Source organism: Gasterosteus aculeatus, chromosome 15, assembly GCF_964276395.1.
Source record: "Gasterosteus aculeatus chromosome 15, fGasAcu3.hap1.1, whole genome shotgun sequence".
Lineage (NCBI taxonomy): Eukaryota > Metazoa > Chordata > Actinopteri > Perciformes > Gasterosteidae > Gasterosteus > Gasterosteus aculeatus.
In genome coordinates, this window is record NC_135703.1 from 17,691,658 (window position 1) to 17,707,680 (window position 16,023).

The 16,023-nt window shown below is 46.1% G+C and overlaps 1 protein-coding gene across 1 annotated transcript in view; it reads left to right on the forward strand.

Moving 5' to 3' along the window:
* Positions 1-8,527, forward strand: part of LOC120833215 (protein phosphatase 1 regulatory subunit 37) — a 35,685-nt gene extending 27,158 nt beyond the window's left edge. The window contains exon 9 of the mRNA XM_078089026.1: positions 5,686-8,527. Coding sequence (XP_077945152.1) covers positions 5,686-5,796 — 111 coding nt within the window. The 3' untranslated portion in view covers positions 5,797-8,527. The remainder of the gene's footprint in view (positions 1-5,685) is intronic.
* The last annotated feature ends 7,496 nt before the right edge of the window (positions 8,528-16,023 follow it).

The window sequence follows — 16,023 nt, forward strand, 5'->3', positions numbered from 1 at the left end:
GGGGTGACAGGCGGGGACGTCAGCTGTGTCGGGACACGTGTGGACGCGAGGACGCCCTGTCTTCTGCTGCCCCCTTGTTGCGTGTCGGAGCACTCGTGAGGGTCCTGGCTCACGGTGCATCAGCACATTTAGCCAAGTGCAGATTTGAGGTACTTTATTTGTGCCTCAAAGACGTGTTTTACTTTGGCTGCACTGCATGTTTTTCATGGCTTAATTATTCTGTGAGTAAAAAAGTACATAAATATACAAACAGATGATAAAACGTATAAATATGATGTGCTGTTAATTATGTATAAAATGGTCTCCATCACAATCACTCAACAATAAATGAATGCGTTAACGATTATTCATCAGTAATGAAAATAATAACTATAATATTCCTACTAGTGATGACGCGCTTATTGACAATAACACAATATTGTTTATTAAGAACAATAACTGATTGTGAGCTCTTTATTTCATCTCTGGAGTCGTTTGATCTCTGTGTGTTAGTCAACATGTGTTCGTTATTTCTATTTATGGATCCAATAAAGGTAATAATAATAATAATAATAATAATAACAACAGGGACTCTGAGCGGTGAGTCCCACGTACAGTAAAGTAACACACGCTAACACCGTGAGCCAGTCGGAGGGAGACGTTGTCACACACATGAGCTTTGGAGAAGGAGTTTGTTGGGAGTTTCAGCATGGACACCAATGTGTGTGTGCGTGTGTGTGTGTGTGTGATTATATTCCTTAATGATTTGGTAATTCGGGGCCAGCAGGAACCTGCCTTTATCTCTATTAGTTTAGTATCCGGGCAAACAAAGAGAGTCTGTGTCTGTGGCACTGAGCCAGAGACAGACTCAGCTGTAAAAGCACTTGTCCATCTGCGTCTCCTCCTCCCCCCTCCTCCCCCCAACACTCCCCCCACTCGTATTTCCTCTCCCTCGGTGTGAACGATGGGGAGGGAAAGAAGCATCTCGATACGAGGCTCAGCGTCCACCTCCTCAGTCTGCAGGTATCGATCGCTCCACCGGCCGATCGGGGGCTGCAGAGCGCTAGTGTGGATTAGGCAGCGTGTGCGTGCGCGTGCGTGTGTGTGTGTGCGTGCGTGTGTGTGTGCGTGTGTGCGTGTGTGGGATCAGTAAGCACCTCTCTCTTAGGAAGCCATTCCCATGAGATGTGGAGCAATTCTACACACAACAAGCAATCGTTAATTTATCAAACAATGACCATATTTTACCAGATGTCCCAAAGATACACGTATATATTTATATGTATACGTGTATATTTATATGTATACGTATATATTTATATGTATACGTATATATTTATATGTATACTTTTTAAAATGGTCCGCTGGAATTCAGCAGCAAGGCTGTCGGAGGGAGATAAATGTTAAACACAAGCTCAAAATATCAAATGGTGAATTAGATTTTTAAAGCTTAGTTAATATTTATGTAATATGCTCATTGAAACATTTTCTAACCTTTGCCCTGGAAATATTATTACATGAACCTGACACTAGCTTCTCTTCAACGATCTCAGAATGATTAGAAGGATAAGAAAATATTCACATTAAATTACAGTATTACAAAGTCATTTTTTATGAAAACATGTTGAAATATTGTTGACACAGTGGAGCATTTAGCAGCCAGCAGGTGGGATGGTAAATGGCTTTCTTTTATACCTCAATTTTTACAACTGTGCTTGTGTACTTATACCATGAAATGAGTTGACACACATTGTGTTTGTATGAATTGAATGTGTTGTGCATCTTTTACATCGTTCATGCTGCACACGTCACTGTGGTCCGTCCTGCAGAGCGATCCTCCTCTGGGCTTCTTCTGGTTTTTCCCCATTGAAGAGTTTCTCACTTTTGGTCATGTGAGAACAGTAAGCTCAGAAAACGAAATGATTTGAGTAGAATAGAATGATGGGGACGCCTCCCTTCTGAGGACCAACTGGTCTCCTGGTCTGTCGGGCTCAGGTAGGACCGGTTATTTGGCTTTCCAGATGTCCGTCCCTCCACGTTGTGAAGGGAGACATGTTGGGCCAACAGGACCCTCCCTCGGCGCTCAGAGGTCTCTGGGGGTTTGGTGTGAGTGGACCAGGAGAGGCTCTTTCATGTCCACCAGGAGGCCTGATCGTCGATGAGGAAATGACTCTACTTCCCTCTTGATTTATTCCCTCAGTAAACACTATTTATGCTCTTTAGTTGTTTGTTGTGATGTTTGTTTAGTAACGTGGGTCCGTTTAGAGTCAAACAGACCAAACAGCAGCGTACGCTTCAGGGCGGCGCTACACTTCCACCCTGGTTACTACTAAGTGTCGGATCATCTTAACTCTACCTTGAGTTTCTAAGTGTCATTTACCAACCCGGTATGTGCTGGCACAGGGTGTGAGTCTGTCGTGGGTTCGTCTCGTCTTCTTTGTGTATTTGTGTGTGTGTGTGTGTGTGTGTGTGTGTGTGAGAGAGACAAAGGGGGACTGTGTGTTCTTGACTCTTTTGACATCTTTGGCTCGTGTGTGTGTGGCGTCATTGGCAACCCTCTTCCTGTCTCTCCAGAAGGCATTGGCTATGAACTCTGACCTCCCCGCTGCACCACCACAAACACCACCCCTACACACACACACACACACACACACACACCAGCAGAAGGTTGCATTGCTGTTCTCCACACGCCTGCCTCTCACCCATCCAGCCCCCGACCTCCTCCTCCTCCACCTCATCTACCCCCGGTGTTGGCAAAGGTGTGTGTGTGTGTGTGTGTGTGTGTGTGTGTGTGTGAGAGGCGGGCTGCTGCGTGGTGAGCGTGCCCTCTGTCATTCACGCAGAGCCGCCCTGTCCAACTGTCACTTCCTGACAGGCTGATAATCAATCTCTTTATTAACTGCTCTGCTGCAGAGGGGAGGAGGGAGGAGGGGGAGGGAGGGGGAGGGAGGAGGTAGGAGGGAGGAGAGAGGAGGGAGGAGGGAGGAGGGAGGGGGGAGGAGGGGGAGAAAAGAGAAGCGGCAGCTTCAAAGTTGGTTTGTTTCATTGCAGCTGTTAGCAGCAAACCATCATTAACGACACAAAGGCAACGTGACTGTGTTCTTCAACATGTGGGTTGGGACCCCCGCCGAGGTCGCTCCGTCACTGACGTCTGTTGTAACAGACTTTGTTTCATTTTCAGGCCACACGGGCCCAACAGGCCAGGAGCAACTAGAATGTGGTGTTAGTGTTTCGTCGGACGGCTCCATATTTAAATGAGCTGTTAGAAAGTATTGTTGCTCCTCCACTTGTCCCGTTGGGGCGTCGCTGCTTGCTTGTTTGGTTAAATCTGAAGTTTCTTCTGGTCCATTGTGACTCTGAAGCTGCTGGTCCGTTTATTTGGGTGGTTGTTGGTTTGTTGACAGAACCAGAACAGACAACATCCGGCATGAAGTTGGGATTGTTCCTGTTTGTTCGTCTTATAGCGTCAGTGAAATGTTGTGCTGTAGTTAACCTGGTTAGTTTGTGCATAAACAAAAGTGACCCATCTATCCCACCAACGTGATTATCAGACTTGCTGGTGAGGAGAGAACAATTATCTCAACATTTACAGGAACATTGAGATTTATGATTCGGCAGCGACATTGATTCCATCCACAGATGTTTTCTTCTTCTGGCTCTTCACAGCCAGAGGTTCCAGAAGGAGGACGAGGTCGTGTTAAAGGTGACAAAGTGTGGAGTGGTTGATGGATGCTTCAAACTCACACCGACTGAAGCACGTTACGTAATAACTGCACCAAGTAGTTTGCCAAAACTCAACAGCCGTTAACAGGAAGTGGACGCTCCACACGTAGGACGCCTTTCACATTCTTTAGTTACTTTTTTCTAAATATTATCCTGGAAACATAAAATATATTCCAGTATAGAGAATATGGAGGAAAGAGGTTTCTTGATTGACAGGCGTTGGATAAACTTGTTTTTCACTATTTGGAGCCACACAAAAAGCCATTTTGATTATCATAAATGGACTTTCAATTCCTGTTTGGTTTTGGTTTAATAATCTATTTCAAAGCAGAGCGATGACAGCGGTGCCAGAGGCCGGCTGGCTGTTGCTTTTTGGGATGCTGGGCTTCCCTGACAGCATCCCACCCGTTACCGTAGTGATAATTTATGAGGCGAGAAAGTGCATCAGTGAATCTGGCGAGCAGCAGCGAGCTGTCTGTCCTCTGCTCCTTCCTTCCTTCTCCACCCGCTCAGTCGTGCCTTCTGTCACGTCTCCTCTTCTCTTGTACTGCGCGCACTGACCCTCTCGTCCTCCCATCCACATTTAGTTTGTTAATTGTGCAGCGGCCTTTCTAAGTCATTCACTGTATTGATTCTCGGCGGTGAGTAAGTTTACCTCGACGGACACCTTGTCAAGCTTTTTAGAGTGTCAGTAACTAAAGACGAGCAGATGGAGGCAACTATAAACTATAGAAGTGTGTGTCGTCCGTCGCCACTCGGATCACGGCCTGCAAAGAAAGCTTCTTTTCTAAAAGGTATTTTGAATATACTTCTCTCCCAATTGCCTGCGCTCGTCCACTTTTCCATCCGTCAACCAAGCAATTCTTTGCCCTGTGCAGCGACCCCCCCCCCCCCCCCCCCCGGTATTTATAACTAACTAACATACCGAAAAATACACGAGCCACAAGTACACACAGTTCAGATGAAAAGCGTCCTGCTCATGTGCGGCGCAAGAAAGTCTGACCAAGCTTCCTGATGTAAATGTTATACCAGTACTACCTGTGCTCCTGTTTCCTACCACTCCAATAAGACTGCACCTAAACCACGTAGAGCAACGCTTTATTCCGCCATTTAACATAAACAGCAGTGAATGCACAAAACCACAGAGAGCCGGTGTGTGATGATGAGTCTGAAGTCAGAATTAGCGCTTCAAGCTGCAGTATGCAGATGCAGTGTGAGGAGTTTGTTCCTGAATAACTTAAATAAAACCCTCAAAAGCCAAGTTGCCAGCTAGCTGATGATTAAGGCGAAGGAGCTTAGCACCGCCGCTGGCAACCGCCTTGGCTGAGATGCACTTAAGGTGGGACTTTCGGTCATCTTTGTTCTATTCTATTTATTTATATTATTGAACTGATAGAGGGCAACATCTTCACTTCAGCTTAAGCTTTTGTTTGCATTCTGATTTCGCGGCACGTCGTTGTCTTTTACTGACCTGTAGCGCCAATATTAGCTACTCATATAGGTTTTCTGTACCTAAAAGGGAGCAGGAACTCTGTGGGGCCTCACACATTTTTAATTGTTCATTGTTGTTAATGCAGGCTGCAATGGGGTTGAAATTGTTGCATTGCAGGTTTGGGTTGCTGACTCCTAACCCCTAACCCCTAACCCCTAACCCCTAACCCTAACCCTAACCCTAACCCTAACCCCAACCCTAACCCTAACCGTGACAAAGGATAAAAGGGTTGTGGGGCGGGTGGCTTTTTCTAAAGGTCCACTACCCGACTTCAACTTTTCCCTTCCGCACTTTTCTTGGACAAAGAACCCTTCCAACGTTCTCCCCCCTGAGTTTGACCCTTTCATGACGTGTACCACAAATCAAGGAGGCCGAGAGAGAATATCAAGTATTATTATCAAAGCAGGGTTCATTTCGTATCTATAGTGGGGTTTTTGGCATCATTGCTGGTGGCCGATGGTGACGCTTGTATTTGTGTGTGTGATCGACAGGACGGATTTCTGCTGGAGACTCAGACGATGTTCCAGTCAGAAATCACCCAGCACTGCCTCGCCAACGCCGCCCGCTCCCTCCTCGCCGCGGACAAGTCTGGGCCTTTATGAGCACATAGCGTGACAACGATCTGAGCGCTCACACACTCACAGGAGGAATAACGGCTGAGCTTGTACAGATCAGCTCAGAAAGCGCTCATGGATTCAGTCACACAGACGCAAAGTCCCAGAGTCCCCAAGCCAAACAGCTGACGAGCAGATATATGCGAATAATAATTCTATCCCAAATAATGATAACCATAAAACTCTAAATCCGGGTAATAAAGGCAGAGTGGAGCTCCCTAATGAAACGCCGGCCTCCCCGCTGCTTCCCGCCTAATGTTCCCGCCGAGCCGCTCGCCACTTTCCATAAAGCAATTTTGCAAGCCCACTTCAATCGTGAATCACCAAGAAATGAAGAGAAGTGCCCCCCCCCAGCCCCAAGCCCCCTGAAGCCCCCCACCATAACCCCCTCCTCTCCCTACAAGAATCACGCTGGACTCCTGTGTGCGTGTGTGTGCGTCTGCGTTGCAAACCCCTGTTTGCCGGCGTTCCATCATCACTTAATGTTCAAAGTGATGCATGGTGGGATGTTCCTCGGAGGTGTGTGTGTTAGTGTCATTACCCTGACAGAGGTAGCAGCCATGAACTCAGCCAAGTTCCATCTGGATTAATGAGCTGAGAAGCAGGGAGACGTTGAGCAGAGTGAAAGCAGCAAACACAGAGGTGTGTCTGTAAGAAGCACTATGCGGATTATCAGGGGTCTGCTATACATTGTTGCCCATTTGGCGATAGTACGGACCTTTTTCTCAACACGCAGGAAGGACCCGGCTTGGAGGTCTAACAACAAGTCACATGTTTATTAGAGTCGAACAGTCTCCTAATCATCATAACAAATAGTTGCTGGTTTAGCTCAGGTCCCCTCCAGGTCTACTGTCTGACAGGGGGGGCAGTGGCCTGCTGCTTCAGATCCAAACGTAAACACTTGTAGCCAAGAAACGTTTGCCACCTGTAAGGCGTCGTCTTATGGTGACACAGGATAGTTCAAGTGGGCCAAAGAACCATGACTTGTTCCACTGCATCCAGCGCCAGACGCACCAACTAGTGGGCTACTAAGGCGCAGTGGAGAACACGTTGTCCTTCCATCAGAAGGCCGGCGGTTTGAAGCCCAGCTTCGCTAACGCGAGTCGGTGTATAAAGACTGAACCCAACATTGCCCCTGTAGTTCTAGGCTGTGTGAATGTTAGTTGCTGATGGGCAGGTGTCACTGTGTACGGTAGCTCCCGTCATCAGGGTGTAAATGATGACATGTAGTGTTAAGCAGCTTTGAGTGGACTAGAAAAGGGATAAACAGTTAATTTATCTACTGTAGGACTAATCCATAAATCAATGGTTCACCAATGTGGGGCAGCAAAGGTCAACTTGATGATTATTGGAGGGAAAAAAGACAACAAAACCAAAGCATTTGGAAATGAAAGGTTTTCCTGTTTGCTCTAATATTTTTTGCACTGGATCATTTGACTTTAGGTCTAGATTGAAACAAAAGTCATCCTTTCACTTCTATGCATTATGTTGCGATGCGGCTGGCTGCATGCAGTGTCACTGGTAGTAACAGTGACAGACATGCAGTGGGCTGTGTTGTTACTGCAGCCCCTGTGGATGTGGACGTCTGATGGACAGATGAGATCAGAAGGGTGGATTCAGCAGGGGAGATGGCTGCCTTTCCTATGTGGGATGTGAGATCCCCCCCCGCCCCCCAACACACACACCTTCCAGCTGTGGATGTGATTTTCTTGTGTTTTGTGTGGAAGCAGACTGACGGCAGCATTTGGCCGCCAATGTGACTGGATCCCAACGTTACCTTATGTCTCACCTCCTCGCCTTCATCCACCCCTTCATCATTACCCATGTGGACATGGCGGCCTCCCAACCTCACTTCCCTCCAGCCAATGTAGCCCTGATACTGGTTTCAAGCTTAAACCCATTGGACCCCCCCCGCCCCCCCTGAAGCCTGGGAGATCTGAACCTGATCCAGTACCGATGGCAGAGGCAGAGGAGGCAGATGCCTGGGCAGTGGGGGTAGGGCAGCGTCCATGACGTCTACTTTATCATTGTTAGGAAGGAGTGAGGGCAAGGCATGAATATCAGCAAACACACACACATGCAATGTGCAAAATAAAGTAAGTTGCATCCTTGGATGTACTGCAGCCTTTATATTTCAATTTTTCATTTGCTTTCTAACCTCCAAAACTAGTATTGAGTGAGTGACAGTCACGATCAATCGTCTGTTTAAGGAACACATGTTGAATAATTCCTGCTAAGAGAATGCAAATGAGAGAAGATAACGACAGTCAGAGATGCAGTCAAAGTGCATAACATGTCATGTGACTGCACTGACAGGAGACAGAAGTCAAGCTGTGCTCTTGTACTCAGTGGGATACAAGAGCACACACACACTTTACACCTGGACAGAGCGTTTCTGATGAACCTTCTTGAGCATTTTGGAGCTCGTATTTATTGTGCTACAGCTCTGCAGCTTCATTCACACAGGTGTCTCTAATCTTTTGTCCTCCAAATTGATGAATGAGGGTATTAAAATGACACGCACCTGTCTGGTGACCTCACCTATCTTGGCTCGTTGGAGCAAATGACTCCATTTGTACCCACTTCCCTTTCTGATGGAAGTAAAGAGGAACAAGAAATGCTGGTCAGAAACTCTCTGTCCCACTGAACCGGCCCAGTTTAACCGCTGATCCACTGAGCTTCCTTTTGTGTTACTTCAAGTTGAAATAATTAAATACAATGCAACAATATGAATGGCCTCTGCTTCTTTGTGTTACAACATATATTTCAAGCATTTTTTGTATTTAAAAATGAACACGACTGCATATCCAGTAGACGTAGCGTGCTTGGATCTACATTAGACAGTGACAACGATCATTCATGATCCGCTGGATTGAAGCCGTAGGATCGAAAAGACTTTGGCTGTTGTCAAAGGCCAGATAGAGAAAGTCTCTCCCAATCAGATCTGAAGTACATCAGATCTAAATACATCTCTAAATACATCTCTGTCGAGATGTATTTTTAAAAGACACTAAATGCATACAAGAAGCAGAAGCTGTGAACACGTACGTTCGGAAATTGAGTGTTGGCCCTGACAGGTGGAAGACTGCTCTGAGAGGGGAACCCAGAGCATCGTGGTGTTTGGAGAGAGAATGCTCGGCCTGATGGAGACCAAAAGCATGAGTATCCATACCAACCACCATGCCCAGCTGACTGGAGGTTGTTTGCTGGACAACAAATGTCCGTTGTGTCAGATAATATATGACATCACGTGTAGCCACAAAGGATCTAATTGAAAACGTTGCCATTCCCATTTTGTGAAGGAAAATGTGTTTCCACTTCTTCTCAGACACAGAGTAGACTGTTGAAGTATGCACACAGTCGTCCCTGTGGGAGATGATGAGGTGAGGCTTGGATGATGGAAGGAGTAGGTCAGCGCTGGTGGTAATCATTCATCGCAGTCTGACATGAAGGCTGAGCAATTAGGAAGGACAACTGTGTAGTTTACTAATGAACAATGGTGGAACCAAGCCTCCCTCAACCCTCCCATCCATCACCCCAAAACATCCCCGAACACACACACACACACACTGTTGGCTGCCTAAGAACATGAGCGTCCACACACACACACACACACACACACACAAATTCACACACAGGCCCTGCTGTTGTTGGGTTGTTGGAGGTGTTTCCACCGTTTTGATGAGTTTCTGGCTGATGCTCTCAGCCTCCCTGCTGAACGTGTGGCTGCCTCTCCTCCTCCTCCTCCTCTTCGTCTTTCCCCCTTGTCAACACAATCCCTCCATCTATCCGTCCTGAGGCCTGGGCCCGGCGGGGGCCAATCCACCCCTCGCAGTGTCCTCCGGGTGCTTTCTGCTTCTCCTCTGGTCCCCCTCCAACTGCACACACACACACACACACACACACACACACACACACTTTTGTCGTTGGACACCAGTAAGATCCGCCTAAAGTCTTTTAACCCGCGCTGAATGTCATACTTCTTGATTCGGTCAGAATTAGTGTGATGCATCAAGCAAAGGACGAAAGTTTCAACCAGAGGTGTTTCCCTCGGACTTCACACTCGATGACGAGCGGTGGACGCTGCTGTGGTCCTGCTTTGCCCGTGCACCCTGCTCAGGGTTTGTTGTTGGAGGTGCTGGTGGAGGAAGGCTACTCCCCTCGGCAGCATGAACAGCTCATGTCATGGCTACCGGCTTCCTTAAGAACGCTGTATAGCAGCAAGAAAGAAAGAAATAATTGTTTTGAAATGTTTTGGTTACATCAGAATGAGACGTTTACACCTAAACATACAGAGATGGTCTCAGTGGTTTTCACCCAGAACAAATATAATACTATTTAACAGATATCACTGCAATCATAAACTCCCGTGATTGATGTGTTTGCTTTCAAACCACAAAGAGGCCTAGTTGTTCGGTCCCCTCCATGGATCCATCCTAAACGCTGTCCCAGTAACATAATCATACCTTGTAAACAGGGACATCTTCTGGGGAGCACGAATGTCAGTATATTTAATGTCTCTCTGCATATTTTCTGTGTAATACTTCAAATCAAATAGTGGCCATTTTGCTCCCACTAGCCCAACTGCTCCCTATTTCCCTCTTTGGGACCAGGCGGCCCACTGGGCTTCGAAGTGACGCAGTAGCAACGTTGTGTGTGTCAGTGGCATCGGGTCACATGTCATTGGCATATCAAGGCGGGTTGCTATTGACCTACATTGTGAAACACAAGTGTCCAGTTCCATTCCCTGTCTGCGTTCTGATTCCCTTGACCTCCTCACAGGCCCGGTTGTGTTTCCCTTCTCTCTGTTTGCATGTCTTGTTCTGACCTTCTACCTTTTGTTTGCTTTAAAGATTCTGCTTTTGTTTTTTTTTGTCGGTTTTGTTCCAGCTACCATGACAGTGCAGGTCAAAATTCTCAAAATGATTTGTAATCCTCTGGGCACCATAAACATAAGAATGTATAACTCTCATATGTACCAACATCATGCTGAATAGACAGGAATGCACGAGTGGGCTGAAGACTTGATGAAAGCCAAGAAGCTGCTGGTACTCACTGTTTGAGAGGAGGAAACAGACTCTCTCAAGTTTGCCTGCTTGTAGGAATGACACATTCCCATTCATTAGTGAGCAAATAGGGAGTGAGGAGGAGGAGGAGATGGCTTCTGCGGGGCTCTTGTGTCTGTGCCAACAGACGACAGGAGTGGAGACTCCATGTATTCTCCCAGTGAATCCGAACTTGGCTCGTTCACAAAGGCTGTGGAACTGCCGCTGGAGCTGTGAGGAAATGCCAGCGCCTCCAATGTGACTTCAGGGTCCAGATGCATAGATGCTTTTCGCACAGATAAACTGATATTTACAGGGGAAGAAGGTGAGGTGAGGATGTAAGGGTTTCGGCTGAGCTGGCTGAGTGATGCGATGAGGAGGAGAGTGAGTAAGAGCCAAGGGACAGGTAGTCTGACTGACGAGGTCTGCCGTTGGCCATGTTCCACTCCCCCCCCTCACAAAGGTGTGTATTTTTTAACGGTACCGTCGCTGTATCCTGTAAGATTGTGATTGTGGACAATAGTTTTACTAAAAAACACACACACACACACACACACACACACACAAAAGACATTTACAGTCATTACCTTCACCTTGACAGACTGGTGGTGAACATGTTTCACTATTCTCTGTCTAGACCAAAACCACGATTCTTGAATCACTTTTAGTCAACACGAGGCTGTGAGTTTTTGGTGGAAATGAGGCTCGATGCGCCCAGCGTGAGAACTCCGATTTTCAAAACAGAATTAGGTCTTTTCAGTTTAATGCACCTGGCCAGGTTACCATTACCCTTTTAAAAAAAGCTTTTAATAAGGTCTGATCAAGTTTTTATTGTGCTCGCAGTATTTTCTTATATTAATTTGTAACTTTTAGGACCTCATAATGTAAATAAGGGGTAATTTTTCCAATAATCTATCAATGTCTTTTCCCAATATAATGGTAGAATGGGTTTGTATATATGATTTTTTTAATCGGCCCAGCGCTGTCTTTTTACGTGAAGACTCTTATACACAGCGTACATTTATTTGATCATAATAACCATCCTTTTCCCATCCTCAGCCATCCACCCTAAACAAAGCAAAGTGCCGCCTCACCTTGACACCTGCCACGGCGCCGTGCAAACCGTTTCATACATTTACATTAAAAGAGGTGAGGCGTGTGGGGGCAAAATCTCCTTTCCACTGCCTTTAATCACTGGAAACGTTTCCGTGGGCCTCCGGAGACACAGTGGAGCCCAAGATAAATATTGGCAGAAAAGAAAAATGTGTCGTCCTCCCCAATCGGGGACATAATGATATTCAAAAGGAGACCCCCTGCTGAGATGCAAGGCAAACTGTTCCTAAGCAACAAAACACATTTTCCTTTCGAGTGCTTGGAACCAGGCTGGTGGCAGCATTCTTGGTGAGGAGGGTGTGTATGTGTGTGTTTTAGAGGCACTGACTACTAAAACCAGCACTTGGATATGTTGGTCATTCTGTTTCTTAAAAGTGTATCTTTGTGTGTGTGTGTGTGTGTGTGTGTCCATATTGTTGTCCGTTGGCCCGGCTGACATTGTCTGTCAGTTCTATACAGTATGTATGAGCATGCATGCGTGTGTGTGTGTGTGTGTGTGGTGGGGGGGTGTCATCCCTCCATGGATTAAGGGGTGTTAGGAAACAGTGACCAGCATCAGTGACAGTGGATTCAGTCCAGATGCTTCCACACTCTCAGACACACATGGCTTACTGCGGCTGATGGCTGGTATTAGTTATGATGAGGGAATACATATATATATATATATATATATATATATATATATATATATATATATATATATACACACATTCCACATTATGTTGTCCTCTTTGCATTTGATCTCAAAGAGTAAGTAAGTAACTTCAACAGACATTGAGGAAAAAGGTTTACTTGGGTATTTTCATTTTCTGCTACTTTATACTCCAATAAAATTCAGGAGCAAATAAGATGCGTTTTAGTTACCCTGCAAATTCAAATTATCAACATATATGTAACATAACTTAAATAAATTTACTTCGTAAAAAAGAAGAGAAGAGTTATCCACATGAACTACTCCAGCCACAAATCAGTACGAAAACGCTCTTCCTAATGAACACAATCCAATTGAAGGAAACGTAAGTAGAACACATATGGCCTCTCTGCCGAGTCCTTGCTCACCTCCGATGATTACACACACACACACACACACACACACACACATTACTTAAAAAAAAAAGCTCAAGACATATGTCAGAACTTTTTCCCGCATTTACTTGACCTATAACCTATACGATTAAATTTTTCCCCCCTAGAAGTTTAAATTTTTCTATATTACACTTTGTGAAGAAGTAGTAGGGTGGCAATGGCTTCCTCTTCCAGGAGGGTTCAAAGGTTATCCAAAGACAATTTCAGCACTCATTTCATGTGCCAAAGACAATATGTATGGAATAAACAAACATGAGGGTTGTCATGACAAACACTAATACCCTTAAAAACTCAACCTCCTTTATTGTAAATCATCGAGCCATAATCACCACTTTTGAGACCAGGAGCGAATAGATGATTTAAGACTGCCACCTAGAGGCACTGCGCTGCTGGTGATCTTCAGCTGAACGGAATCCAACCAGACCCATCACACCAGGCAGGGGCTGGATTGTCAAATCCTCCGTGGAAAACATCACACGGTCAAGGAAAGACGGTGAGGAGAATTCATGTGGAGGAAAGACGACGGCGGTAGTATGTGTGTGTGAGCTAAAGGCGATGTGAGAGGAAAGGGTGCTGGCTGGAAGCTAAGCCAACCATCACAATACGCGTGGCTGTGACGCGGCATAGGGCCTGAGAGGAGACGTGTTGTTCAAAGCCCCGATATGAAGTAGATGTCGCGGTCTTCTCTGTTGAACGGGGATCTTCGGAAACTCACGGGAGTTTTTGAGGAAGCAACAGTTGTTTGTGCCCTCCAACCTGCGAGGAGGTAATGAAGCTTTCTCCCTCGTTGAGTGTCTCCTGCTGAGCCCAACTGTCCCGAAGCGTTGGCTTGACGAGGCCTGAATCCTCACAAATCTGTCATCTCTCAGTCCACAGCACATGGCCTGACCAATCGGATCTCTGGGCGGAGTTTCACACATAGGTGTGAGCATAGGCGTAACCACGCATTCTTTGGGGGGGTTGTGTCCCCCCCAATATTGAAAAGGTACCAATCTGCCCCCCAATATACAGCAGAAAATATGTAAAATACTGTATATCTATGTACATATATTGACCAACCGGTCGGATGGTCACCGCCACCCCTCCCTATCATTTAATGGTTTGGCCCGCGTTCGGTCGAAGTGGGCAGTATCTGGCACGAACCTAAAATGAGTTTGGCAGCTTAGGGTTGAGTAATGCAGGATTTTAGGTTACCTAGAAGGCCAGCAGCCGAGCATTAGCGTTTTTTTTCAGACAGCAAGTAACTTGATACCGAGCTAAATGCGTAAGGAAATAAAACGAGTAGCCTCATAAGAGCACGAGTCGCTGTTTTTCTGATAAAATGACATGTGGTCACAATGCAGGCGTCACACGAGACAGGGAAAGAGACAGGCAAGATGAAAGCAGTGGCCAGACAAGCTCTGCACATGCAGATGATCAGGTGAGAAAGTAACGTGAAATTTAATGCAATTTAGTATTGCACACAGACAGTCATTTTAAGTATGTAGCTGAGTAAGGCATTGCAGGTACCTGCATCTTGTGTATGATTTCTTGGTGGAAACATACTGGGTTTTCCAACGCTACATGTTGGTTTAGATCAGCGTGAGGAGGAGCTCGGTACCTGCCCACACCAGCCCAATACCCGCTTTATTGAAACTCAGTCACCCGAAAAAAAAATTCCAGACAGTTGGTTTAAGCAGTACAAATGGCTTCATTACAGTCCCTCACTTAAAGGTGTGCTTTGTTTTTACTGTGCCAAATATTTTGGAGATCAGAAATCTTCCTTAGCCAGTAAGGCTGATGGAGCTTTTATTAAAACCCGATTCAGTAACTGGAAAAAAGCTCTTCAAAGGTTCTCTCAACATGAAGACAGCGATTGCCATTCAGCAGCGTCAAAAACAGCCTGTCAGGACTCAACTGTCCCCTCAGTTGCAAAAGCAGCAGCAGGTGACCAGGAATAGTTTCTTAAAGATTGGGGGGGTGGGGTGGGGGGACAGGGCAAGACAGGGCAATGCTTTAAGGGGACATGACAACAAAGAGGGCAACTTCCACCAGTTGTAAAGTACAAGGCAGTGGGTGATGAAGAACTTTCACGCTGGCTTCAGCGGCACAACAACTTCACCAGCCCCACAATTCAAAACGAGGTCCTTCAAATTGTCAGTAACACAATTGTACGTGAAATCGTCACACAGGAAATCCACTCATTGCCAGTGGTTCAGTATTCCCTTCGAATTGATGGGACACAGGACGCAGCAGGAGTTGAGCAAGAGTCCTTCTGTCCGCGCTTTGTTGATAAAAACTTGCAGCCCAGAGAGGAATTCATAGGCCTGTGTCAGCTCATATCCACTACTGGAGAAAACATAGCTAGTGTAGCTAAAGAATACAGTACTTTAATACCTTGGACACTGTTGTGGTGCAATGCAATGAGCGCTGCAGCCAGGGCTTCAAAAACTGCAAAAATTAGAGGACGTAGTCCTCTCTGGGAACATTGATGCGGTTGTGGATGAATACCCAGAGTTGAATGCCATGACTTTAGAAGTGCAGCTGAAAATGTTCCGGGCCAACTACATGTGTACAACTTCCTCAGAGGGAGCAGACATCATCCGGGAAATGGTGCCAGAGGGGCGACATCTTTTCAAGCAAGTTGCGATCCTGTTGAGACTGCTGATGGTTTCTCCTGCCTCCTCAGCAGAGGCAGAGCGAAGTTTCAGCGCCTTGAGACGTCTGAAGACATGGCCGAGAGCAATGATGACGCAGACCCGGCTGAACAACGTCGCCATGTGCATCAGGAGAAATCGGACGCTTTGGACAGGAAACAAATCTGTCAGCGCTTAGTTAAGCTTAATGATGAACGCCTCCAGGTTTTGGGTCATTTATTTAGATACCTTTTTTTGTTAAAGGGAAAGTCCGTAATTTGTTCAAGTACAGCATTAGTTGTTGTAATTAAAATATTTACATAAACATGCTTTGGGTATGTGGTCTTTCTTTTTCC